Source organism: Strongylocentrotus purpuratus, unplaced genomic scaffold, assembly GCF_000002235.5.
Source record: "Strongylocentrotus purpuratus isolate Spur 01 unplaced genomic scaffold, Spur_5.0 spur5_scaffold_1, whole genome shotgun sequence".
Taxonomy (NCBI): Eukaryota; Metazoa; Echinodermata; class Echinoidea; order Camarodonta; family Strongylocentrotidae; genus Strongylocentrotus; species Strongylocentrotus purpuratus.
The window spans coordinates 44,326,865-44,353,790 of record NW_022145594.1 but is presented as its reverse complement, the minus strand read 5'-3'; the positions used below and the strand labels follow the sequence as shown (position 1 = coordinate 44,353,790).

Below are 26,926 nucleotides of genomic sequence, written 5' to 3'. Positions count from 1 at the left end.
TCGTTAGCTATACACGGCTAAACGTTTGGCTATGGCACATGGTAGGAAGGGTTAGGTTTACACTTAGCAATATATTTCATTTGATTGCTAAACTGAAGATCAATGGCACAAACAGAGGTGCCAACCATTCCTTTTTTCCTCCAAATTACGGTATTACGTTTTTTCTTCATAAAATATGTTTTTTTATAATTTTTTTATATATTTTTTTTTTTTACATACCGCCTGTCAAACAACTGCCCTAAAATGGTGATTTGGTCCCAAATCCGATTTAAAACATACTTTAAGAGAAAAATATACTAAAAAAAAAATGAAATGCCGATAATACCAAAATAACCACCAAAAAAATTACCTGCATGTATGGAAAAAACAGCATGATGAATGAACATTTCTGTTTTGGAAGTGTGTCGCGCGTGGTTGTAAGTTTCGTTTTTATGAATTCCTTTTTTGGCTTGAAATTCCTTTTTTTTGCCATCATGATTCCTTTTATTGGTCACACAAGGTTGGCAGCTCTGCACAAATAACTAAGTTGTGGGACCATAGCCATCTAAAATAAGTTATGGTACTTTCTTAGGCCCCGTCTGATGAAGAGTTGTGATTGATCCGAATCAATCACAAGTCTGCAAATCAATCGAAAGTTTACAGCCTCCTATCTCTTATGTGCATAGTTGCGATTGATATCAATCGCAAAATAAGTTCATAAACTGTCTATGGAGATGGAGCCCTATTGGGAATATGTATCTTTTAATTGCTTCTCATGTTGAGAGGTTGGTGATTGATATCATTCGCAAATAAGTTGTGATTAATCGCAACTGTTTATAGGATGGAGCCCTGGAATTTGTATTTTTTTATTACTTCTCATGTTAGGAGGTTGTTGATTGATCGCAAATAAGTTGCGATTAAAGGTAAAGACCAGTTTTGGAAACGCCCCCCTCTCGAAAAATAGAAGCTCTAATTACCAATCATGTGAAAGAATATGTTTTGACTAATACGTGATGACGTTTCTGTGTACAGTGCTTGCAACTTTACCAAGACTGGGCCAAATTTGTTATCATTTTGATGATTCCAGAACCGTGCAGTACACACCAATACTTATATGCTCAACCTTTTCTGATCGATTCCACGTTTCTTTCACAATGCAATCGCATGACCAGAACTGGTCTTTACCTTTAATCACAACTATTTATAAGATGGAGCCCTGGAATGTGTATCTTTTAATTGCTTCTCATGTTAGGAGGTTGGTGATCTACCGACGAATCGGATCCAGGAGCCGGCTGCTGGTTGGTTGAGGATAACGGGTATAGAGGTCCCAGACAGTGGGTTTTACGTCTGTACGGCAAGCAACTCAATTACTACAGTCTCTACAAGAGTCCATCTTATAGTCCAGGGTAAGAATGCACCCCCCCCCTCCCCCCTCCCCCCGCCTCCCCTCAAAACAAAGGGAAGGAAGAAAGAACAAAAGTAAAACCAGGTTTCTCATGCAATCAATGAATGTGGGGGCCGTTTCTCGAAACCGTCACAAGTCTAACTTCTTGGACATTCCATTGAAACGTGTGTTATAAGATTAAAACACGTTTCTATGGGATGTCTACGATCTTATGACAGTTTCAAGAAACTGACCCCTGACCTCTACAATATGAAGCTTTTTGTTGATATGTGTATGCTACCATCTTCAGATCTGTAATGTCTATGAAAGGTTAAAAAATACATGGATATGAATAATCCATGAAAATCAAGATTCTACTATGACGCATGAAATAAGTACAACTTTATATACATTATTTTTTAGAAAGAAAATATTTTTTACATATAAATAAGATCCATAGATACATTGTATGCTATGGCAGAGGCTTGTATCAATGAGGACGTCTTTCCACCTTCTGTTTCTGCTAAGCATCACATACTTTTATTTCTTCTTCGGAACGGAAACTAGAAATATTGACTTTGGACAGCAAAGATAGCTGATACACGGTAAAGACATGATAAAAATTGATAGCAGATGACAATCTTCTGATTTTGAATGCTGTGATAAGAACTCAATGCACGTTGTATGACTCCTTGAGGCTGTTCACACCGGCAGAGATAGCGCGCGCTAGACCGCGCTATCTCTGCGGTGTGGAAGGTATTACGTTGTTTTGGTCCGCCCAACAGCGAGCCACGGCGAGCCAAAACGGCGTGCCACTGGAGCACCTCTTGGGGGTGGTCCACGAGAGAGAGCGCGGTCTAGCGCGCGCTAGAAAAAAAGGGGGTGCTACGATAGACCGCTCTATCTCATTGCGGTCCTAGAGACAATTATTATTTTTGTCCATGTTCCTCACTTTCTTGTAGTGGCACCAAGTTTTACCAAACTACCGGAAGATACCACTTTGGAGACGGGGGGTTCAGCTTTATTAGACTGTGAGGCTGATGGTATGCCCACCCCTGCTATAACATGGAACACTCCATTACCTGAACTAGGTAAGATGCCGAAATTGATGACCAGTCAAAGTTTGTTCTCATATGACGTGGTAAACTGCAGCGTTTTTTTTTTTTTTTTTTTTTTTTTTTGTAATGATGTAAATGTAATAAGCTTACACATTTCTATATCTTAAAGGGATAGTTGAGTTCTAATTAACGGTCACCATATTTTTCTAAACGTAGAGCTGAGTTGGTATGATCGTATTGGCTAGATTTCACACATTTTAGCAATTTAGGTCCTAAAAGGGCACTAGAAATGTCATAACAAAAAAAGAATAAGAGCAATAACCATGCACTTTGAAAGTATTTGCGGTCTGAACAAAAACTCAACTATCCCTTTAACACCCTGATAGTGGGTACATTTAGGACCCTAAATGTTGTACACTGTATGTACTTACTTTTTTTTTAATCCCCCATTAATTGCAATTGGTGTACACTTTAAAAGAAAAGGCTGCGAACAAGCACTCCATGTGTAAAAGAACCGATATATAGGATCCGTGTTGAAGTTAGGTATAGGAATTGAACCAAGTAATGTAGATTTTTATTTCTTGTACAGACTTTTGCTTACTTTGCCGAAGCAAAAATGATATACAAATGGTAAACCAATTATACAGATCAAGTCTTCTATTTTGCTCTATATCTATAGAGGATGTATATATTTATAGTACTTTATAAACATGATTTATATTATCAATGAATTATGTTGAATCTCTGTGTTTAGTTTCAAGAAGGGTAGAAAATATAGCTACGTTGTAGACAATCACCTTGAATCCAAGAGGAAATATCAGTTCATGTTATGTTTTGTGGATTTTGCCCATATAATAGGAGTGCTGGGAGTGTCCAGTGGTCTACAGTTTGGAGTAGAAGTCTTGTCTAACAGCTCTCTAGTGATTCCTGATGTTGAGAATCGTCACGCAGGGACTTTCGTCTGTTCTGCAGCCAACACGGTATCATCTAGATCAACGTCAGCAACACTCACAGTCAGGAGTAAGTTGTTCGTTCTGTGGGGTGTTTCATAAAGCTGTTCGTAAAGTTACGCATGGCTTTACGAACCACTTAAATATGAAAAGCCAAATGGGATGCTCAATCATTTTCAACTGCATCAACTAAAATTAAACTGCAGATGTAGATTAACATTCCTATCATAATTTTTTTTTTTAATGCAAATCATATTTTTTGCCAGAATTTAATTGAGGTTATTGGAAATATAGTCACAGTTTGTTAAAACATGAAAAACTTTGGGTGTCCTATCTGGCACTTCATATTCAGGTCGTTCAGAAAGTCATGCGTAACTTTACGAACAGCTTTATGTAACACCCCCTATATACGTTAAAGGAGTGGTCACACATATGTTAGCCTCTGTAGCTATCTACAGGACTACTGTTTCCCAATTTCTAGCATATGCAAGAACCGAACCGCATTGTTGGCAGAGGTCAGTGGCTAAGCAACGGCAAGGCACCAATGTGGCAATGTGTCGTGGCTTTTGCTCTGCTGGTTATATGTATATATATACAGGGCATCATTATATCATTGAAAATTATATTTTGTATATTCAGTATGTACTACCAGCAGTGCAAATGCAATGGCAGAGATGTTTGCCAACATAAGGAGCTGCAACTATGCTGTTGATTAGTACTATACAAATAATACACAGCAGTGAGGACATTAGTAAGAATTACCCGCACAAGGTACCTTTGGAACAGTCTAACACGCTTGAGGCGGTAGTCGAGGGTGTTTGGAGTTTTGGACTGTTTTGAAGGTACCGAGTGTGGGTAATTTTACTAATGCCCGAACATATGATGTGTATTATTTGTTTTATAAGATAACGTTTTATAAAATAATGTTTTATTTGTTTTATAAAATAATGTTTTATTTGTTTTATAAAATAATGTTTTATTTGTTTCATAAAACAATGTTTTATTTGTTTTATAAAATAATGTTTTGTTTGTTTCATGAAATAATGTTTTATAACATGATTTTACTATCCGAATTGCGTGTTAGGCAAAATAAATGCCTGGTCACTTGTACGCTTTCAACCAATCATTGATTATGATCCACGTCATCATCTTATAAACTGTTATGGTGCATTTAGATCATAGTTATATGTAGGTATATTTCTTGGGATCCGGAAGTAAAGTTATATCACCAATCTCTATTTTTCTAGGTTCTCCTGTCATCACGTCCTCCCCGGCTGACCAGACGGCCATAGAAGGCGAACTCGCTCGCTTTGAATGCCGAGCGGCCGCCACGCCCACACCGGTCATCACATGGCTATTCAACGGTCAGCTCCTACTGACCGATCTCAAGTTTGAGGTCCTAGGCAATGGTGATCTAAGGATTAACAACGTGGAAGAGCCACAGGAGGGGGTGTATACATGCAGCGCAGGAAACGAGCTTGGTGTCAGAAACGTGTCAGCGTACCTGACTGTGCATGGTAAGTGTGAAATAGACCAGTTCACGGTTAGTACATTACTGCAATGACCCCGAATATCCACAGATCATCAAAACATTAAGAGGTCCCACTTTGTACATGGAGTAGACTGCTTGTGCTTGAATGAATTATGATTACATAACTTTTATGAGCACGTATCCAGTATTTTGTCTTCGTGTATTTCAAAATTTGTTCTGCAATGACCTTTATCTGCTCATGCTCAGACTGCAACTGTGAACTGGCTTATTAGATTGCTTTTTGTCTGAATGGTTTCATTACTCAGTAATGTAGATTTAAAACAGGAAAAGTATGAGTTTTAACATTAAGGATAATCATTCACTACTGCAGTCCTTCTACTCATTATATATTTCTCTATTTGATATTTGCCAAGCCCTGAGGAAATAAATTGAAAATATCATCTGGTCAGGTCCAGAAGGGCATTAATCTTGTGTTAAAGCCACACTGTCCTACTTGTAGCAACTTGCTCCCTCTATATAGAAAACATTGCCTAATCAGTGACCATTGGTCCCCCATGATCCTCTTTTTCTTATGTTAGTTGAGAGCTGAGTTGATGATATATCCACCTGTCCAGTGACATTGCAGAGTGGTCTAATCCCTCCTATAAACTAGTACTGATGGCCTTTTAATGCTACAAGTTACTATCTTGCTTACTCCAAACTGATGTTATATAACTTAATCAACGAATGAAAAATTATTTGTATTTTTTTAAAAGGACGATTACTCTACAAAAGCGGTTTAGAAAGTTACAGTCAAACCTCCTTTTAATCTCCCACCTGTATAGAAAGACCCTATTTTTTGTACTTTAAGGTATGGTAACAATTGAAATCTTCTCATACATGTGATATGTTGTTTGCTCCAGTTCCTCCCCAGTTCATCGTCCATCCCGTTGACCTTACTGTTGATCCTGGGTCAAAGGTCACATTAGACTGTGAGGCTTCAGGAGATCCCATACCATCAATTCAGTGGCAAAAGGATGGCAGCCTTCTGGTTCTCGGTAAGTACTGCTACTACCCTAGTCAAAAATAAAATAGTTAAAAAATGGTTTTAAAATAGGGAAAATACCGCACAGAAAATAAGATTTTGAACTATTTTCAATCTTCTGATATAGGTTATGGCTTTGAAGCAGTAGGCCTTCTCCTTTTAAGACCAGGGCTCGAATTACCCACCGGCAATCGGCAATTTGCCGCCATGCCCCTCTCACTGGCCGGAATGCCCTTTTCAAAATCAAACCGTTTACGGCCACAATATTTTAATCCACAAAAGTTTTGCCGACATTATAGTCATCATAAGTCAACCCCGACTTGTAATGTTCAAAAAGACTTCATTGCCCCTACTGAGATCTAAAAATAATAATTATCGGCAGGGTTTTGTTGCCCTATCGGAGATCTAAAAACAATAATTATCGGCAAGACTTTGTTGCCCCTACGGAGATCTAAAAACAATAATTATCGGCATGCCTTCGCTGCCCCTACGGAGCTCTAAAAACAATAATTATCGGCAAGATTTTGTTGCACCTACGGAGATCTAAAAACAATAATTATCGGCATGCCTTCGCTGCCCCTACGGAGCTCTAAAAACAATAATTATCGGCAAGATTTTTTTGCACCTACGGAGAACTAAAAACAATAATTATCGGCGAGACTTCATTGCCACTATGAAACTTCTAAATTAATAACTATTGGCGGGACTTCATTGCCGATACGGAGATATGAAAGCATGTCTTCATCGACATGACTGAAACGTTTGGCACAAAAACCGTAATGACAGGCTTAGTTTTTCAATCCATCTCCATCCTTTTTATTTGGACCAATCAATATCGGGAAGTTTTGTGTACCCATCGTTGGTTCAACATCTTCACTTCGCGTTGTTACCTTTTTTGGTGCGTTTTCAGAGTTTTTAATCAGTGAAAAACTTGGATTTTTCTCGAGAGGAGGGTCGGGAATTAAATCAGAAAAGGATTAAGAGTTGAGATAATGGTACATCGAATCGTCTTCTGAAACGTTTGGCACAAAAACCGTAATGACAGGCTTAGTTTTTCAATCCATCTCCATCCTTTTTATTTGGACCAATCAATATCGGGAAGTTTTGTGTACCCATCGTTGGTTCAACATCTTCACTTCGCGTTGTTACCTTTTTTGGTGCGTTTTCAGAGTTTTTAATCAGTGAAAAACTTGGATTTTTCTCGAGAGGAGGGTCGGGAATTAAATCAGAAAAGGATTAAGAGTTGAGATAATGGTACATCGAATCGTCTTCTTTCCCATACGTTTTAATTAAAACGTCATAGCTTCCGCGCTTCCCGTGGAATTCAGAAAAGGATAAAGTCAAGAGTCGAGAACGGTACATCGAATCGTCTTCTTTCTCTAATAATTTATTAAAAACGTCTAAGCTTCCGCGCTTCCCGTGGAATTCAGAAAAGGATAAAGAGTCGAGAACGGTACAGCGAATCGTCTTCTTTCTCTAATAATTCAATGAAACGTCAAAGGGCGAAACTCCCCACTTCCTCCACCCCCCCCCCCCCTCACCCTCCACCCACCACGGGCGGATCCAGCCGGCGGCAGGGGGAGGGGACCCAATTCGTGGGAGCCAGCCTGTAAATAAGGCCTAAAATATAAACTTGTTGTATTGCCCTTTAGGTGCCAAAACATGGGTTGGTCGGTCGGAAAAGAATTTTTTTTTTTTTTAAAACTTTTTTTGTCGCCCTCTTTGGACCGATATTTTTCAGTTTTTAATGCTTTAATACATGTGTTTCAGAGTCATCATTCCATTCATATCCTTTTCACCTCATAAAAACTATTTTAAAATGCCGACCTTAGATTTTCCGATTTTTGGATCGGTCGCAAAGGGCAATACAACAAGTTTTTATTTTAGGCCTAAGGGGGGGGGGGGGGGGGGGGGGGGGGGGGAGGGGGGTAGTGAGCACTAATTTTTTTTGCTCTCCAAAATTTGAAAATTCCGCCGGCCGATAATTCGCTCAGTTTTTTTTTTTTTTGGGGGGGGGGGGGGTAGTGTGCATATTTTTTTTTTTTTTGGGGGGGGGTGCAAATACACCCCCCCCCCCACCACCATGATAACGGCGTGAGGTGATTTTTACGCAAACTTTCCGCTTTTGTGCCCCTTTCAGTGGATTTGTGCCCTCTCAAAAAAGTGGCCTTGACCCAAATTTGATGTAATTCGAGGCCTGTAAGACCTGGCTGAAGGCTGCCTGATATAGCAACTTACTCAGTCAAGTTTGGTACATGTAAATATGCATTCAAATGTTGGACCCAGCACAGAATTAGTGCAATAGTGAATATTGCTTTGGTATAGCTGAGCATTATCAATCTGTTTAATGAGCAAGACTGACAGATTAAAGCCCCACTGCACTACTTATAGCTACCTGCACCCTCTATATGGCAAACAATGCTGAATCGGTGACCATTGGTACCCCATGGTCCCATTTTTCTTACCGGTATGTTAAGTGAGAGCTGATTTGATGAGATAACCACCTGTCAGTGACCATGCAGGGAGGTCTAATCCCTCCTGGCCAAACTATAGTGCAGAGGGGCTTTAAAGACCGTCAATACTACTGGGCCAGAAGGGATTAGACCACACAGCGAATCACTGACAGGTGGCTATCTCATTAACTCAGCTCTCAACTAACATAAGAAAAAGAGGTTCATGGGGGACCAACAGGCACCGATTGGGGAAGTTTTCTATATAGAGGGAGCAAGTAGCTACAAGTAGTACAGTGGCCCTTTATTAAAGCTTTATTACTTACTGATAATTCTGCTTTCTAACTTCTTTGTCTTCAGAAACCAATATTGAGGTTCTGAGTAACTCCAGCATTGTAATAGATGGTTTACTGGAGACCAATACGGGGGAATATACTTGCATCGCTACTAACGCAGCCGGGATCAACCAAGTCACTGCAACACTCTCCACTCCAGGTAAGCAGACTCATAGTTGATTTGTTTTGTTTGTTTTACCTGGGCCGGTTGCACAAAACTTACTATTGATGGTAACTTTGCCATCAATGGCAACTACCATGGAAACCTTGATTTTGATTGGCTATTGAGCCCTGTTACCATGGTAGTTGCCATTGATGGCAAAGTTACCATCAATGGTAAGTTTTATGCAACAGGCCCTGACTGCTAAGAAAGCATGTGTGTGTGCTTGTAAGTAAACAACCAGGGGACCAATGGCTTTAAGTCCTCTCCAAGGTACTTGGTAATGAGGATTAATGCCTTACCAAAGAGCACTAGGGTATTGGCTTGCTTTCAAACCCGGGACCTCCCAATTTCAAGACCACTGATGTTTCACTGAGCTATCACGCTTTCTTATATTTGTTTAATTTGAATACAATATATTCTGACCTATATGTACAGTATATCTTTTATATCCGCAAACACAAATTGCATAAGTTACATGAGTTTTGGTAAATGATTTTCCTCACGAAATGTGTTACTGTGAAACCTGTTTATTAACACTCTTTTTGCTCGCTGTGAATGGTCTTTAAATGGCAAGTTTGAGAGGCCACTATGAATAGATTCCCTTTAAAACATTTTTTGGTAGAAACAAACTTCGCACCAATGAGAACGACACCAGACCGAAAACAGTCGTAAAGACTGGCTTAATTTGGCAAAAGTCAGTCAGATTGGAGTAAGTTTGTTTGTTGTTACTGAGGTATAATGTTAAACCATGTTTGAATGCTTTGTTATAGATGTCCCTAAATTCGCGTCTGTCCCTTCTAACACCACCGGCAACGAGACACACCCAGTCAGCATCATCTGTCAGGCCGACGCCCGTGAGACACCTGTCATCTCCTGGTACTTGAGTGATGCGGACGGTAACCAAGGCAACCGCATCGGTCTGGGCATCAATCCTCCTGCGACGAGAGCCTCACTAAGCTTCGTGTCGGTGGACGGTGACCTCGAGTTCACCCAAGTCACGCAGAGAGATGAAGGATGGTATCTATGCGTAGCAGAGAACAGCGCTGGTAGCGTCAGCGGGGTGGCATATCTCTCAGTCAATGGTAATGGTATAAGGGATAACCTTTTCAAAGATGGTTTGTCCCTTTGGCAGACCCAAAAACCTGAAGTTCCCTGAATCCAGTGGTATATTGAAGAAGTCTACTATTAGATTACTTACTTTTACTTTACTTTCATACACAATATTGTAGGTCTAAGCCTGTTCATCGATCCATGATTATTCCATGCTTACTGCTATTAGGAACCTCCACCGAATGAAAAAAATAGAAAATGCTTTCAACAAATAATTTTGAATGATTTAATTCCAGATTTATCTTCTAGACTTGAAAAATATATCATAGCACTAGATTTTCATTTCTTACAAAGAAGTTTGAGAACCTATAACTGTAAAATTTCACTTATGATATCTGAAGGATATATTTTAAACACTCGTCATGGAGTTTGCCCCAATCTGTAAAAAGGACTTTCTGCCTTTAAACACTTGTCATAAACCCAATTAGACTGCTTCATTGAAAGTACCAAGGGTATACATGGCATTTTCTTCTCTTCTTAACATTAACCCTTACAGGATTCGTACATTCGTGGACAAATGCAAGACAAAATGACACCACAATTTCATCCAGATTTTAACTCCTCATTTATTAACCTCACAGAGAATATCTGTCAATTTACAGTCACCATCTGTTTTACACGTTAAAGCTAACAGAAGTTTATATACCATGGCACATAAACTGTTTTGCACCTCTCATTTGTTTAATATCATACCAAACGAGGAGTACAAAAATGCAAAGCACTTTAGAATAGTTAGTACGTTGCTATTCATCAACTAGAACCAATATATCATGCAACAAATTATTGGAGCCTTACTAAAACTGTGTATGATCTTTAATATGTGGGGCACTCTCTTCCCTACAATAAAAGACGTGTTGCCTCAAATTTATGTTTCTTTCAGATGTTTCCACAAAATTGAATAGGAAATGTTGACGAAAAATCAGCATATTTGACACATTTACCCTTGTTATAAAGTCTCCTGTGTCGACCATTACCCTTGTTTCTTCTTTCCTTCAGTCCCTCCTCAGATAACCAGCACTAACACCCCTGTGAGTGCAATGGAAGAGTCTCCCTTTGCCCTACTGAGTTGTGAGATCGAAGGTCAACCTACCCCTGACCTGACCTGGCTCCAACCTAGTGGGGAGCCTGTTCCCATGATCGCTACACAGTACAGCAGCAGCATACAGGATAACACTGCCTTCTTGGTGGTGTACAGCCCTAATGTGTCAGAGCACGATGGTGACTTTGTGTGCGTCCTATCTAACTTCCTGGGCAGTGTGAATGCAAGCGTTCAAGTGTCTGTACAAGGTAAACCCAGAAGCCTCGTTCCCACATCCCTAAGAGTGAATTACTGCATTTCTATTTATTTATCTGAAAGGAAAAACAGAGAAAAATCATGATTATTTGAGAATTTGTTTTACATGGAAAAGATATTCTTGTAAGGTGTAGCACCAATGGAATGTTCAATATTTACAAAACTTAACCTCCTAACTTGTGTTACCCTTGACATAAACGATCACAAAAGGTAAATACCAGGTGTCGCGATTTGCAATGGTTTTATTGTTTTGTGGCAGTTATGGATACTGCACTAAGGTGGGGGGGGGGGGGTTCCAAAGTGACCACATACATTCACCTCCCCTACCTCCTTCCCTTGTAGATATAGTAAGAATAAAGAGAAATGCAGTTATGCCCTTTGCCATCTTTTGATAACCAGGACACTGATTTGCAGGCCTGTGCCATAGATTTATTGCCATTGCAGATGGTTTATACAAAAGTAGGCAGACATGTACCTGTAAAGTATTCAGGCTTAGAGCTGTCCCTCTCATATCATCTCTCACTCTATATCCAGGTGTCCCTGTGCTCACCAATGCAGAGGCCTTCCCATCCGGCCCTACCAGCGTCACCCTCCGATGTAACACCAAGGGATCCCCTGCCCCTACCACCACCTGGCAGAGGGGGACCACGCCCCTCCCGCACACCTCAGTGACCGGTCATTCAGTATCCCCCGGTGGGTCATTGGTCATCACTGGCCAGAGTGTAGGGATGGACGATGTCTACTCCTGTACAGCTTCCAACCCCTATGGCTCTCTGACAGCAACACTACAAGGTATGTAGAGGGATAGTTTTCTGATACTTTGTAGTTCAGTGCCCATTGCATAAAACTTACCATTGATGGTAACTTTGCCATCAATGGCAACTACCATGGTAACAGGGCTCAACAGCCAATCAAAATCAAGGTTTCCATGGTAGTTATCATTGATGGCAAAGTTACCATCAATCGTAAGTTTTGTGCAATGGGGCCTTGAAGAAAATCAGGTCTTCCAGGGTGGGAAATCTGTTTATTCTGACTATTATTTAGTATTTCTTCAATTTAGAATTTCATTTCATTTCATTTCATTTCTGCAGCTCCAGGCCAGGTAGCTACACCCACCATCTCTGACATCACATCTACCAGTCTTCGTCTCACCTGGGCCACTCCCACTCCTACCAGTGACCTGCCAATTACAACATACACTGTCCAATACCAGGCTGAGTTCAGTGATGAATATTCATTAGCAGGAGAGACTGGTGACCCTTTTTACACAGTTGAAGGTCTGCAGCCTTTCACAGGGTACCAATACAGAGTGCAAGCAGTGAATGGACTGGGAGCGGGGTCGTTCAGTCCAGCGACCAGTCTTGTTTATACATCATCAGGAGGTAATGGAGTACTGATTTGCCTTTAATTTCACATCATTTTAGAATTGTTTCCTTGCATATTCAATGAAAAAATTTTGAAAATCACACCTTCATATACCTTTGCAATGGCTCATGACTTCATCATAAAGACTGAAAATAGAATTTATACAGATAAATCTTAACTGTAATTTGTTTTGGATGTTTATTTCAATCAAGAAGTGGTACTGTTTGTATGTATTAAATAATTCAGAACCATGTCAGCGCATATTTCTGCATTGTGAATCAATGTTAACATCTCCCAGATCATCATGGTTAATTTTCTGTCATGTCTGCTTAGCTGAAATTAATATAAATGTATGAAATTACAAATTGTATATACTTAGGGGAGCCTTCCAAAGTTGCGACTGTGCCCGGACGCGTCGGGGCGCGATGAATAGAACAGTGGCGTCCCAAGAGACGCATTGAGGCGCAAAGGGGCGCGAAGGGGCGCAATAGTCACCCTCACCTGATTCTTGCATATGAAAAGAAACCGTCTATTGTTAGTATAAACCCGCTCTATTCTTCTTGCGCCTTTTTGCGCCCCACCAGGCGATGGAAGATTATCTCTCCCGTCATTGTTCTCGCTCGTGATGCGCGGTACAGCTTAAACTTGATATACAGAAAGTATTTGTCGGCCAAAGCCTGTCTTCCCCTCCTCTGGTTTTCGTTCTGATAAACTTTCCATTGTTTGTAAAAAAAAATGATGTATTCTTCTCGCGTCGCGATCTATTCTTCTCGCGCCGTTTTGCGTCGTAACGGGCGGGGTATTACCTTTCCAATCATTGTGGCGAAGCTTTGCGATGTACATTACTACAGCACAGCATGAACTTCTCTGGTGGGATCGTCTTTGTTTTGGGGGGCAATCAACACACTCGTTCATCTTGATCAGAATACATTATGATTTATTTTTGTTGGGTTTAATACGCCTCCTTTTAATTTTTGTGACGACTGTATGAAATGTGAAATAAAGATGACTATGTACGATTAATGGTTGTTTAATTGCGAGCTTAATTGTCCCCAACAACAAAAAATAAAAGACGAATGATGTGAACGACTACATGTATGCGGTTATAGTCGGCAAATTCATTACTGTTTGGGTCGCTTGTGTATGTTTGTAATTTGAATGATTATCAACATATTTGTATAATTCCCACATCGCGATATGATTCTAGCGTCGTATAATGGACAAAGGAATTATCTTTCTCTCTCGTCATTCATATTCACGCTACGCGTTGCACATCGCCACAGCCTGAGCTTGGAAGAATTTATATTTTGTCAGTCTAATCCTTTTTTTTTCTCCTCCCATGACTTGGTTCTAATAAATTGAAGGTTTGCTTATTAGGGATAAGAAGGATAACATCAAACAAACGATTTACTCAAGATGACGCTCTTTTCATTTCACCTCGCTGTTTGATAAAGTAGAGTTTTACGGAGCGAATACAAAAGAAAAGTTCGCTCTAAGGCCAAATAAAAGTTTTTTTTATTAGTGTCCTGTTTTTTCGAAAACTAGGAAGGAGGAGGCCCTCTCTTTTCTTTTCTTTTTCTTTCAAAATGGCCGCTCAAAATGGCCGCTCGGTACATTTTCCCTGACAGTCGGGCTATTTTTCAAAATGGCCGCCGACATCTTTTAACTTTTTAAACAAATCAGTAATAGATCCATTTTAGTAGTGTTTTTCATATTATTTAACCAAAAATAAAAAATAGGAGGCGGCCCCCAAAAAGGAAGCAGGCGGGGACGCTAAACATGTATATTTTGTTAAGTGGCCTCAGGGAAAAAAAAACATAAAATGCCGTGGCAGGATTTCACGCCCGAGATATGCCTTCGAAAATTGCCCGTCCAAAATGCGTTTTAAATCATAATAATTCCATAGCTCTTTTTAAAAGTGAAATAAATAGAAAAAAGAGTCCGGGAACTATATCGAGATTATAAAACATGTGTGTCATGAAGATGTAAACAAAAAAGTGTAGCCTGATGGTGATAAAGTTGAGCAGCAATTGGAAATGCAATACAAAACATTAATCAGTTCATGATGATAATTAATCATTCGACACAACATTCGAATCATTTATTCGTAGATTTTTATAATTAAGTGGCGAAAGTGAAATTTTGAAATCTTAATGCACAGATACAAAAAACATACCAAACATGTTTTGATTCTTATTCTAAAAAAAAAAAAAACGGCAAATTTTAAACGATCTTTTTAAAAGGAGGGAGGCGCTATAGCCCAGTGGTAGAGCAGAGCAGCTCGTAACCGGGAGCTCCCTGGTTAGAAACCAAGTCGATATGCTATTGTAAGGCATAACTGAACATTACATTTCGTTCGGAGAGGATCTTAAACCCGCCGGTCCCCTGTTTGCCTAATTCAGAGCATACACATGCTTCATATAGCAGTCAGGAAAAAAAAAGCGAACGGTACAGGAAGCTACCTTTTATGGATAGGCCTAAATTGAAGGTTTGGCTTAACTAGGGAGAAGAAGGATAACATCAAACAATAGATCTACTCATGATGACGCTCTTTTCATTTCACCTCGCTGTAAGATAAAGTAGAGTTCTATGGAGCGAATACAAAAGAAAAGTTCGCTCTAAAGATAAAAACATAGAATGCCGTGGCAGGATTTCACGCGACTATTGTTTGATCGCTATAATTGTCCGACTTGCTATAGATTCTTGTTTAGCTACACATATGTGTGTCTGTGAGAGAGGGGGGCGGCGAAGTGAACGGCCGGACCAAAATGGCAGAGGTCAATCAGGAGGGCTCCGCTCGCTAGTTATAAGGACCGCTAATTCATTGGACAACTATTCATGAAGACCGCTATTCGTAATTTGAGAACATGGTCATTATGTATAAGGGTCATGAATTCGTAATACGACATCCCCCCTCCCCAAAACTAAATAAATAAATAGAAAACATGAATAGATTAATAAACTTAACTAATGATACAATAACAAATAATGCCCGGTAATTGGGAATAGCCGCCTATGAGCGGAACAATGGGCGCAACAACTATTAGCTGCTCAAAGAGCTGTCTTTTGTCATTGCGTTGCAAAAACAAAGTGCTTTTAAAAGTTACATGTACTATAATATCCGTATGCTATATAACACCCAATGTGAACATGACGTGTTCAGGCCTTATAACTATATACAGTGCACGTTAAAACAAAAGACTTTACTAGCGCTAGCTAACAAATATGAAACGTCAAAACGTCACGAACATTGAAGATAACAAATTGTTAAGACAAATGACACCACCAATAAAGTTTCTTCGCGAAGAAATATTCGATCGAATTTCATGTTTGGAACAGATAGGCGATTTCGAATTGTTCAATCTACCGAAACGTTTTGATGATGCAGGCTCCCGACAATACGACTATCATTTGTGTAATATCTTTAATTTGCAGATGTTTGTTTGTTTTGTATGACATATTTATAAACGCCCTATAATCTTATTTCAAGCAGAATCTTTCAATCTCTTTGATTATAAGTATCATTTTTAAATCACGGGTATTTAAATACAATAGCTGATTTTGCGAAGATTTAGAGAACCTACGTTTCTATTCTTTAAATCGATCTTGCATGAGAAAGAACAGAGTGATGATATAGATATATGACCTATTTTGATCGGATGACAGAACAAAATAAATGTAATATGAAACAAATAATGTGTCAAAACATACAGAAGGAATACAATTATACATATCGTTTTTGTTTTGTTCGTGAAGACATTAATATAATACAAGTAGTGAACACATTAATGAACAGAAATGAACAATCATAACAACGTCAACGCCTACACAACTTCGATATTTGGGAGGAAAATAACAATCAGAACAACAATCTAAATCAATGTCTTGTACGTAAAATAATAATAAAACATATCAGTAGCCAAAGTGAAAATTTTAGAGTCAAATATTTCAAGACGAGAGCGGACACACACGCGGGGATTACATGAATAACTAATGCGTAGGAACGGGCGCGAAAGCTTTTCAAATTCACAAATTCACAATTCACAAAAAGCGCTTCGCCTTTAAGCGCACCCCTCCCCCCCCCCCCCCCCCCCACCCCCGGATGAGTGTTATGTAGGGTACGCATATGCATTTTCCCTCCTTTTGAAAACAGTCCCCTAAGTCCGGTGTGTAAAGTCAATACGGTCCGGATTTGTGTGTACTAGACGAGCCGGACTTTGGTGCGTGAAAAGTACCCCTTTACCAGACAGTAACAATGAGTCTCCAAACAATAGCCAGATTTGATATTCATATTGTGAGCATGTGCTTAGTTAAATCGGGATTCCCTGGTTATATTGAAGACGTGGGCTAATATCTGTTCGCCCAGTATTTCTCGCTGATTGTTTGACCAACATTAAATTGCTATTGTCCAGCTGACTTTTCTAAAGGCTTTTCTACCCTCGGCGCTAAAGGGATTGCGGAAAATTTCAACACTATTTGTGTTTCTTGATGACCCAGTAGAAGAAGAATAAGGGCTACCCTGCCCCCCCCCCCCCCCGAAAAAAATGTCTCAAAACAACGCAATCATTATTAATTCCGTTTACTACTTGATACCAACACGTGCATGATGGATCCCCCGGATGGATCCTTATTTAGACAGTGAGACAGTTCTGTTACGAGAAGCAATTCAACCAATTGCCATGGCTTGTATATGTTCTAGAACGCACTACGCTCTTTCGATAACACGTGGCCCCTATTCAGCACTATATATACGTATTTTAGTTATTCTTAACAATGACCTAGATCTAAAACTGGCCGCGGATGTAACCCCCCCCCCCCCCCCTTCGTCGCAAAGAAATATTCGATAAAATTCTTTGACACAGAATGATAAACTAATTTATTCTTGAGATATGTTTGGGGTGAAATTTCAAACATCATTTCCTGGTAACTCTCTTTTTTTTAATGCATGCTCTATTCTTACGATTTAGGCATAATTTACTATGTTGATTTGCAATTGATAATCTCCCTGGGAGTTTTGCGATATCCCCGATGATACGGGTACAGTGTATTTAATTTTCTTCGTAACATTAGTGTTTTGCAAAGAAAGAACATTCTGAAAATGAGCGTCTTCCTTCTAACGAAACATATTGATGATGTTCCCGACAATACGGATATCATTTGCATTAAAAAAATCGTAATACAGATAAAACGCTTTTTAAATCCAATTCAAGGAGAAACTATGACATTCTTGATTAAGTATCATTTTCAACATCACGGATTTTAAAATACGTTCTCTAATTTTAAGAAGATTCAAAGGATCTATGTATTGAAATAACAGACTGATGATATAATTATATGATTTATAATGATCATACGACAGAACTGTTTACAAGATGCAACAAAAATTGTTTTAAAAAAAAACAAGAAAATCGAAACATGCGATAACATCGCTATAAGGAAATATAGAATTACAATTAAAGTGTCAAAACATGCACGAGGAAAACAATGTCAGAGAGAGTGGGGTAAGTATAAAAATAAATTTGTTTTTTTCGTGAACAAATCAATTTGTATTAAAATTGATACAGTATATTGAACACAATCATGAACAGAACAGGAGGAGATGAAAAATGAACAATCATGCCAACGTTAACGCCTACAGAACTCCGATTTCGAGAGGAAAATAAACAATCAGAACAAACATTGTAACCAATGTCATGTACGTAAAATAATATTAAAACAAATCAGTAGCCAAAGTAATGCTTTTCAGAGTCAAATCTCGCAAGACGAGAGCGACACACAAGCGGGCACTACATGAATAACTAATGCGCCGGACCGGGCGCGAAAGGGCGCGAAAGCTATTCAAAGTTTAAGCTCCCATTCACAAATGTCAAGTGCTTCACCGGGGCGCGCCCCGGCGGGGTAATTTCGTAACAATGAGACTCCAAACAATAGCCAGATTTTAATGAGCTAGCAACCAACTGAAGTCCTCTCCTATCCGACGCAAAAAGGCGCTAATGGGCGCATAAAGGCGCCTCCTTTGTTCTCATATCCTGCTCTGCGCCCCGACGCGTCGCGACACAGTCGCAACTTTGGAAGGCTCCCCTTATTACAATCGTCATAGGTGCATGTATCACATGTATCCACTTTCAATCATTCTCTCTTTAGCAGTAGCTTGGATGGTTAGAAAGGTTATGGTAAGATGGACAATGCTGTGGACAAATCGAAAAAGACAACAAAATATCTTTCTTTTTTGTATATCAGTTTGAGATACTTCCTACTTACAGAGGTGCGGTAAACGGTTTTAGCCAAAGTTTCATGAAGTGCATTTAATTAACATGTATTACATTTTAATTGCTTTTCAAGTGATTTGTCAACAGTTTGATTGATTTTGATTCATTTTTTGTGTAGGCCTTGAAAGACACGTATCTCTATTTATGGAGCAACAGTCTTGTTTTGTCTGCATACCTGATCTTGGCCCTCTGCAGTTCTGTTTCATGCAGTGGTGTCCCTTTCATGTGAATGTTTCTGTAATCTGTATTTTGGCATTATAGTTTATGCTCAACCATGCAGTCTAGTTCAGAGTATGCCAAAATACATATTCCTGGGCCTGTTGCATTTAACTTACGATTGATGGTAACTTTGCCATCAATGGCAAATACCATGGTAACAGGGCACAGCAGCCAACCCAAATCAAGGTTTCCATGGTAGTTACCATTGATGGCAAAGTTACCATCAATGGTAAGTTTTGTGCAACGGGGCCCAGGTTGTGGAAAGGCAATAAATATCATACTGTTCTTGTTGTATTGCCAAAATATGCAGTGAAGTGAATTGAATCTGAGCTGTGCCATGCGTTATGTGGTTTGTTTTGTCTAATTTGTACAGTCAAACCTGCTTTAGTGACCACCTATCTACAAAGACCACCTGTCTAGAAAGACCACCTGTCTAGAAAGACCACCTGTCTAGAAAGGCCACATTTGTTGTTTCTCTTGAAAATTGTTTCTCATTGAAACATGTACTAAAGGAACCTGTCTATAAAGACCACCTGTCTACAACAAGCAAATTTGTTTTCCCCTTGAAAATTGTTTCTCATTGAAACATGTACTAAAGGAACATGTCTACAAAGACCACCTGTCTACAAAGGCCACTTTGTGTGTTTCCCTTGGGTAGTCGCTGTAGACAGGTTTGACTGTATCTACGAATTCCCTTTCCTTTCAGCTCCAAGCAGGCCTCAGGGTGTTGCTGTAACAGCAGTAGGGAACCTCCTCACAGTGACGTGGTCAGCGCCCTCTATGCTGAACGGAAACCCAGGTAATGTCAAAAAGCATCATCAAAAGAGTAGTGCAAAATGTGATTCTCTTCTAAGCTGGCTCTCAAAGCATTCAAGGAATAAATCCTACCAGGTACTCACTTACCTGGGTTGAGTGTGGCAAATGTAGATTAATGTCTTGCCTAAGGACATTTTTCTATGGCAAGGATGCAAACCCTGTACCTTGTTATTCACAGTTCACAGCATTCAAGGAATTTTATCCTACGATGTTCCCATTTACATCGCCTGGGTGGAGAGTGGCAAATGCAGATGAATGTCCTGCCATTGGACATTAGTGCCACATTGAGACTCGGACTCCACAGTCCACTAGTAATAATAATAATAGCCCGTTCTTATATAGCGCTTTTCAGCACCGCAGGCCCTCTCAAAGTGTTTTACAGATACCCCGGTCATTGGATTCAGGCTTACCCGCGCATGATGTATGCACATTCTCCACTCTCTGGGGAGCATTCCAGCCAGGCGTCATTTTTAAAAGCGCACACTTGCTAATCTAAGCACATTAGCTTTCGCATCCTACCGGGTACCCATTTACATCACCTGGGTGGAGAGTGGCAAATGCAGATGAATGTCCTAGTTGCCGTTGGTCATTAGTGCCACATTGAGACTTGAAGTGTGAAGCATGTGATCCACAGTCGTGTGCCGTATCCACTAGACCGTGACACCTTGATCAGTCTCATTGAAACGCTTCAAATAAATGTATAAGGGTTATTTAAGCGGAACAACATTAAAGTGTCATTTATTATGTAATTATGTAGAATGTAAAACTCAAGTTGTAACTTCCTTCTACATGTACTTATCTTCTCTTCCTTCTTATCTTCCTGTAACAGTTATTACCTTATCTTATCTTTATCTTTCCACTGTCCTCTGTTGTGAATGTATCTACGATGTTTTTTTTATATAAAATAATTTGTAACTTGTTTATGCAAAGTATTTATTTGGAGATCATCCTCATCAAGCCAAATTTGGCTTTCATGATTCCCCACTTCCTTTTATCTTATGTTGATAATGAACGAACATGTGTATACTTTTTATGTTTTTTAAAAGAGAGTAAAATAAATGAGTGAAATAAAATTATGTATGGCATTTGTGAGAGCATTGCTATGTACACCAATCCAATGGTATTCATTTTATTGATAAGTTTATATTTCCTTTGCAGATGATATTATGTATGAGATCCTCTCTTATCCTGCTGAGGACGAATCAGCTGTCACCACGGTTACCGTATCCCACTATGCCAATCAACTCAACACCCTCGTCGATAACCTGGAGTATGTTACGGACTATGAGGTCAAAGTTCGTGCAGGCAACGTTGCCGTAAGAGAATGGAGTCGTTATGTGACTGTTCAGGTTACAACAGGCTTTCAAGGTACACTTATAATGACAGCGACAACAAAAGATGATGGCTGAACAAAATTTATTTGCCCCAAATCACTAAAAATAACCACAAGAGTCAGTAGTGAAAGAGGACTCAGTGTTTTAAATCAAATTCTCTCTTTCTTGAGTGGTTATATTAAAGTTTGAAGTTTATTTATCCCACATTTTACTTCAAAAAACAGTTAAAATTCTTTCTTATCAAATACAAGCGTATAGATTTCACCAACAAATAAACAAAAAGATTAAGTATAAGGTACGGAAAATAAATACAAAGTTTCAAAATGTATAGAAATAACTGAATGAATATTTTTTACCCAATTTATCGCTCACTATATGTTATAGTTTTTAGCCTGATGTACATAATATACTCAGCTCAACTGCACGAGGCATTGATATAGAGATGGGGTGGGGGGGGGGGTACAATGAGAATAATATGTCTTCTTTACCCATGTAAGCCTCATCAGTGTAAAAGGTAAAGACCAGTATTGGAAACATAACGCCCCAATTTCAAAAAATGAAATGGAAGCTCTTATTACCCATCATGTGAAAGAATATGTTTTGACTAATACATGATGAGAACAAATTTGCTGAGAAACCACCTACTAATTGATTTATTTGGTAAATTACTTTATCTATTTGTATGTGAGAGATAAACGCATGTGTCGCGCACGTGTCCATATAGTCCCATACACATTTTTCTGTGTACAGTGCTTGTAACTTTACGAAGACTGGGCCCAATTTTTTATTATTTTGATGATTCCAGAACCTTGCAGTACACACAAATACTTGTATGCTAGATGATCAACCTTTTCTGATCGATTCCACAACGTTTCTTTCACAATGCAAACACATGACCATAACTGGTCTTTATCTGTAAAGGGGGTGTAGCATGTCGAGACTACGCGCTTTCCCGTGGCTTGACTCAGGGGCCAATCAGCTGTAATCGACTACGGACGACGGGACCGTAACAGTCTCGTGCGTGAAACCAAAGCGTGAGATGAACTTCGGTCTGTTTCGTGAAAGCTAGCCCGTGCTGACCATGTAGAGATTAAGTCGCTGACAATCGTTAATCAAGTCCATTCGTTTACATGCAGTTGTCCAAAAGATGACATAGATGGCGTTAACCAGTATTTGCCAAGCTACACCCCCTTTAATACTGTTCTCCCTGAGGGCCCTGCATGCACATTATCACCACTACTGAATAATGTATAATGAGGCTCTAAGCATTAATGTGTAGAAAGCAACCAAGTGTCTTTTACATGTACTCAAAACTCATTTGCCAGTTGTTATTGTTTCTAATGTTTTTCTTCAATCCAGCACCAGCATCAGCTGTAGAAGACTTCAGTGCCACAGCAAATAGCTCGTCTTCAATCTGGCTTACTTGGGAGGTAGGCTTAAATTGCCATCACTAATTTAAATCCACTATCCACTGTGGAAGCGTCATGGTGTAGTGGTTCTGACTCTCATCTTTCAATCATAAGGTCGTGAGTTCTAATCCCACTCCAGGACGTTAATTTCCTTCAGTAAGAAATGCATTATGCTGCACTCTACCCAGGTGAATTAAGTAAATGGGAACCTGGTATGAATGCATTCCTTGAAACGCAGGATTTCATAGATCAAAAATATAATTATTGTTGTATACAAATATACACTGTCTTGAGAGAGATCGAGGCTCTGGTGAAAAATATGGGTCCAAGGTGACTGCAATAGTGCTATTCTGCTGAGGGGCGCAACATAGCATGCAACTCCCGAAGTGTCACAGCACTCAGTTTTTGAGCGTCAAGTAATGCCTGGCTGCAATGCTCCCTAGGGAGTGACAAGCACTGAATCCAATGACCGGGGTAAAGCGCTTAGAGACGTCCAGAATATATTAAGCTATATGAAAGCTGAATATCATTATTATACACTGTTTGTTCCCATCTACAGCCCACAAACGATGAGACCTTTGAGGCATATCTCATCTCGTTTCGCATCCTCAACTCATCGGACATGTCACCTGATGTGGCCCTCTCTGCCCAGGAGGCGTCGTCCTATCTCATCGTTGGTCTCCCTAGCAACACACCCCATGGAGTACGCATGGCGTATCAGAATGCAGGAGGGCTCAGTCCATTCACGCAAGAGTTGGTTGTGACTACGCTATTGGGTAAGATGCTCCTAAATTACTTGAAATAGTAATGATAAGAATAATGATAATTTTTTTTCACTGGGTGCCTGCAGTAGCAACAAGCAGAGTTGACAAAAGACTTAACTCCATTTCGTTGACAATCAGCCGTAGACGAAAGACTTCATGCATGGCTGATTGTCAACGAAATGGAGTAAAGTCTGTTGTCAATTCTGTATGTTGTTATGGCAAGCACCCAGTGAAAACGAATTTGTTACATAAAATTATGGAAATGCAAGCACTACTTTAAACAATCAGAACTTTGTCATTCCTTGCTCATTTTTCCTGATTGAGGTGTCATATGAAAGGGCAGAACCTCAACTTTCTAGAAATGTGATTTTCTCCTTGAAATTCAGATACCGTCCGCCAATGAGTTTTGGGTTTCCTCTCTTCAAATTCATTTTAATCACTCATGTGTGAAATATGCATCATATGAGTTGCATCAAATGAAAGAAGAGGATCTAAGCTTTCCAAATGTGTGTCATTTATCAATTATAAATGTGATTAAGTTATGATAAAACATTGATAATTTTCGGTTTTGTTTTTTCTGGGATGCACTGTAGAACATATCACTAGTGCCAATGATTTTATCCCCTGTGTATAGCCAGAAGGGTGTTAACTCTGCAATAAAGTATATGGTTATATGTGTAGGTATCATCATCAAACATTAAAAGCCTGTCTGCACTAGTTTGGCTAGGGGGATTAGACCTCCCTCACGTATCAGCACGGCTCGCCGTAAGCACGCGCGTCTCAACATTACCAGGGCGCTGACATTTTGCGCACTAAATTTCACATTTCTGTGCGTGGATACGTTCTTTTTCTCTTCTCATCTCATGCATATTCATTCCCCCCTGAACAACTGTCGAATCGATAACCAGGATTTTTGATTGTACCTCTAGGTTCAGTTAATCAAGCTCGTTCCAAAACTATATTATTTGTCCATATTTGTTTTTGCCAAAATATTCTAAATGCGATCTGAAAATGACCTTATTTGTCACTTTACGACACTTAAAATTCAAGGTTTTTTTTTAAGTTGTCATGGCAATAAAATACAATTTTTTTTAATGATCTCATGTATATATTTTGATTGCTCATCATTTTCTCCTCAAATTGATCATTTGGTTTTACAAGTCTCGTTGGGCAGATTTTAAGCTACGAGTCCTCAAAGATAAGGTAATTTTTTCCAATTTCTCCTAATTTCGCACCTTTCATCCGAATTCGTAGTATATTATTGAATATGGAGCAAGATACGAGAATTGATATTTATCATACAAGTTATTATGATATTTCTGATGATTTAATTACCTAGTTTTGCAGATTTATAACGTGAAACAATAACTAAACTGAGTTTGAAAATACAACAAAAGCAGCTGATTTATATATTTAGCGTGTACGCGAACACGTGTAGCCCGCTTCGGTCAGTGTAGTGTAACGCCACCCTACCGTTGTGTGAACAATCCCACATGCAGATAAATGTGTCTTGCGCACATTTGGAAGCATAAACACAAGTTTAAAAAAATATTAAAAATCGCTCGAATTGAATTTTATCATGACATTTTTAGATTATGTTTCTTTAGAATGTTGTTTTTAGATATGCACATGTCACAAGATTTTTTTCTATTAGATTAAAAGAAAATCAAATATTTCTTGAGCATGGTCAGGGGAAATTTTTTATCGCCTGATGAGTGATGTGTGTTATGTTATTAACTGAAGCTGAGCCAGGTGTAGACCGAAAGCTTCAGTCTCTATACCGTCGGTTGTTCCACTGAGACTACGTCTGGCTCCACTAGACCTATAACCGGAGGTCTAGTGGAGCCAGACGTAGTCTCAGTGGAACAACCGACGATTATAGAGACTGAAGCTTTCGGTCTACACCTGGCTCAGCTTCAGTTAATAACATAACACACATCACTCATCAGGCGATAAAAAATTTCCCGACCATGGCATGCCCAAGAAATATTTGATTTTCTTTTAATCTAATAGAAAAAAAATCTTGTGACATGTGCATATCTAAAAACAACATTCTAAAGAAACATAATCTAAAAATGTCATGATAAAATTCAATTCGAGCGATTTTTAATATTTTTTTAAACTTGTGTTTATGCTTCCAAATGTGCGCAAGACACATTTATCTGCATGTGGGATTGTTCACACAACGGTAGGGTGGCGTTACACTACCCTGACCGAAGCGGGCTACACGTGTTCGCGTACACGCTAAATATAATAAATCAGCTGCTTTTGTTGTATTTTCAAACTCAGTTTAGTATTTGTTTCACGTTATAAATCTGCAAAACTAGGTAATTAAATCATCAGAAATATCATAATAAATTGTATGATAACTATCAATTCTCGTATCTTGCTCCATATTCAATAATGTACTACGATTTCGGATGAAAGGTGCGAAATTAGGAGAAATTGGAAAAAATTACCTTATCTTTGAGGACTCGTAGCTTAAAATCTGCCCAACGAGACTTGTAAAACCAAATGATCAATTTGAGGAGAAAATGATGAGCAATCAAAATATATACATGAGATCATTAAAAAAAATTGTATTTTATTGCCATGACAACTTAAAAAAACCCTTGAATTTTAAGTGTCGTAAAGTGACAAATAAGGTCATTTTCAGATCGCATTTAGAATATTTTGGCAAAAACAAATATGGACAAATAATATAGTTTTGGAACGAGCTTGATTAACTGAACCTAGAGGTACAATCAAAAATCCTGGTTATCGATTCGACAGTTGTTCAGGGGGAATGAATATGCATGAGATGAGAAGAGAAAAAGAACGTATCCACGCACAGAAATGTGAAATTTAGTGCGCAAAATGTCGGCGCCCATCTAATACCGGCCGTGCCGATACGTGCCCTGCAAAGTCACTGACAGGTCGTTATCTCATCAAATCAGCTCTCACTTAACATAGGAAAAAGAGGATCATGGGGATCAACGGGTACCGATTAGGCATTATTAGCTATATAGAGGGCGCAAGTACCTACATGTATAAGTAGTGCAGTGGGGCTTTAATTTCCATTTTACAATGATACAGATGACCCAACTGTTGGACGAGTCCAAGGCGGAAACATAGGTGGCGGTATAATTGCGGCCATCGTGTGCGGTATCTTAGCTGTCCTTCTCGTCCTCGTTCTACTCACGTTTGGTCTTCTGTACTGGAAGAGAAAGAACGATGATTGGTCGGGACAGAGTCACTTCAACGGGGATTCACTCTGGATTAATAGACGGTTAGTATCACTACCTTGAGACTTTCCTTTTCTAGTTATACCGCTTTAAGAATGTTCACATGTTTTATGTACAAATACAGATTGAGAATAGAAGGAGAACAATATGTAGGAAAACAACATTCTCTGAAGATGCTTTTTTCTATCTCAAGTTGTAAAGATTTTGCTATGGACTCATTGATAATTGATTTAAGAAAAGATTATATTTACCTTGCTGTGATGAGTGCCTTGCAGTATGTGACAAGG

At 39.2% G+C, this 26,926-nt stretch overlaps 1 protein-coding gene across 1 annotated transcript in view; it reads left to right on the top strand.

Annotated features, from left to right (window-relative positions):
• LOC591293 (roundabout homolog 3) overlaps window positions 1-26,926 on the top strand; it is a 43,390-nt gene that overhangs the window by 8,954 nt on the left and 7,510 nt on the right. The window contains exons 7-21 of the mRNA XM_030978292.1: window positions 1,232-1,385; window positions 2,326-2,454; window positions 3,280-3,441; window positions 4,619-4,888; window positions 5,766-5,900; window positions 8,698-8,832; window positions 9,606-9,917; window positions 10,942-11,232; window positions 11,774-12,031; window positions 12,331-12,621; window positions 19,799-19,891; window positions 21,067-21,276; window positions 22,602-22,672; window positions 23,211-23,427; window positions 26,491-26,683. Coding sequence (XP_030834152.1) covers window positions 1,232-1,385; window positions 2,326-2,454; window positions 3,280-3,441; window positions 4,619-4,888; window positions 5,766-5,900; window positions 8,698-8,832; window positions 9,606-9,917; window positions 10,942-11,232; window positions 11,774-12,031; window positions 12,331-12,621; window positions 19,799-19,891; window positions 21,067-21,276; window positions 22,602-22,672; window positions 23,211-23,427; window positions 26,491-26,683 — 2,921 coding nt within the window. The remainder of the gene's footprint in view (window positions 1-1,231; window positions 1,386-2,325; window positions 2,455-3,279; window positions 3,442-4,618; window positions 4,889-5,765; window positions 5,901-8,697; window positions 8,833-9,605; window positions 9,918-10,941; window positions 11,233-11,773; window positions 12,032-12,330; window positions 12,622-19,798; window positions 19,892-21,066; window positions 21,277-22,601; window positions 22,673-23,210; window positions 23,428-26,490; window positions 26,684-26,926) is intronic.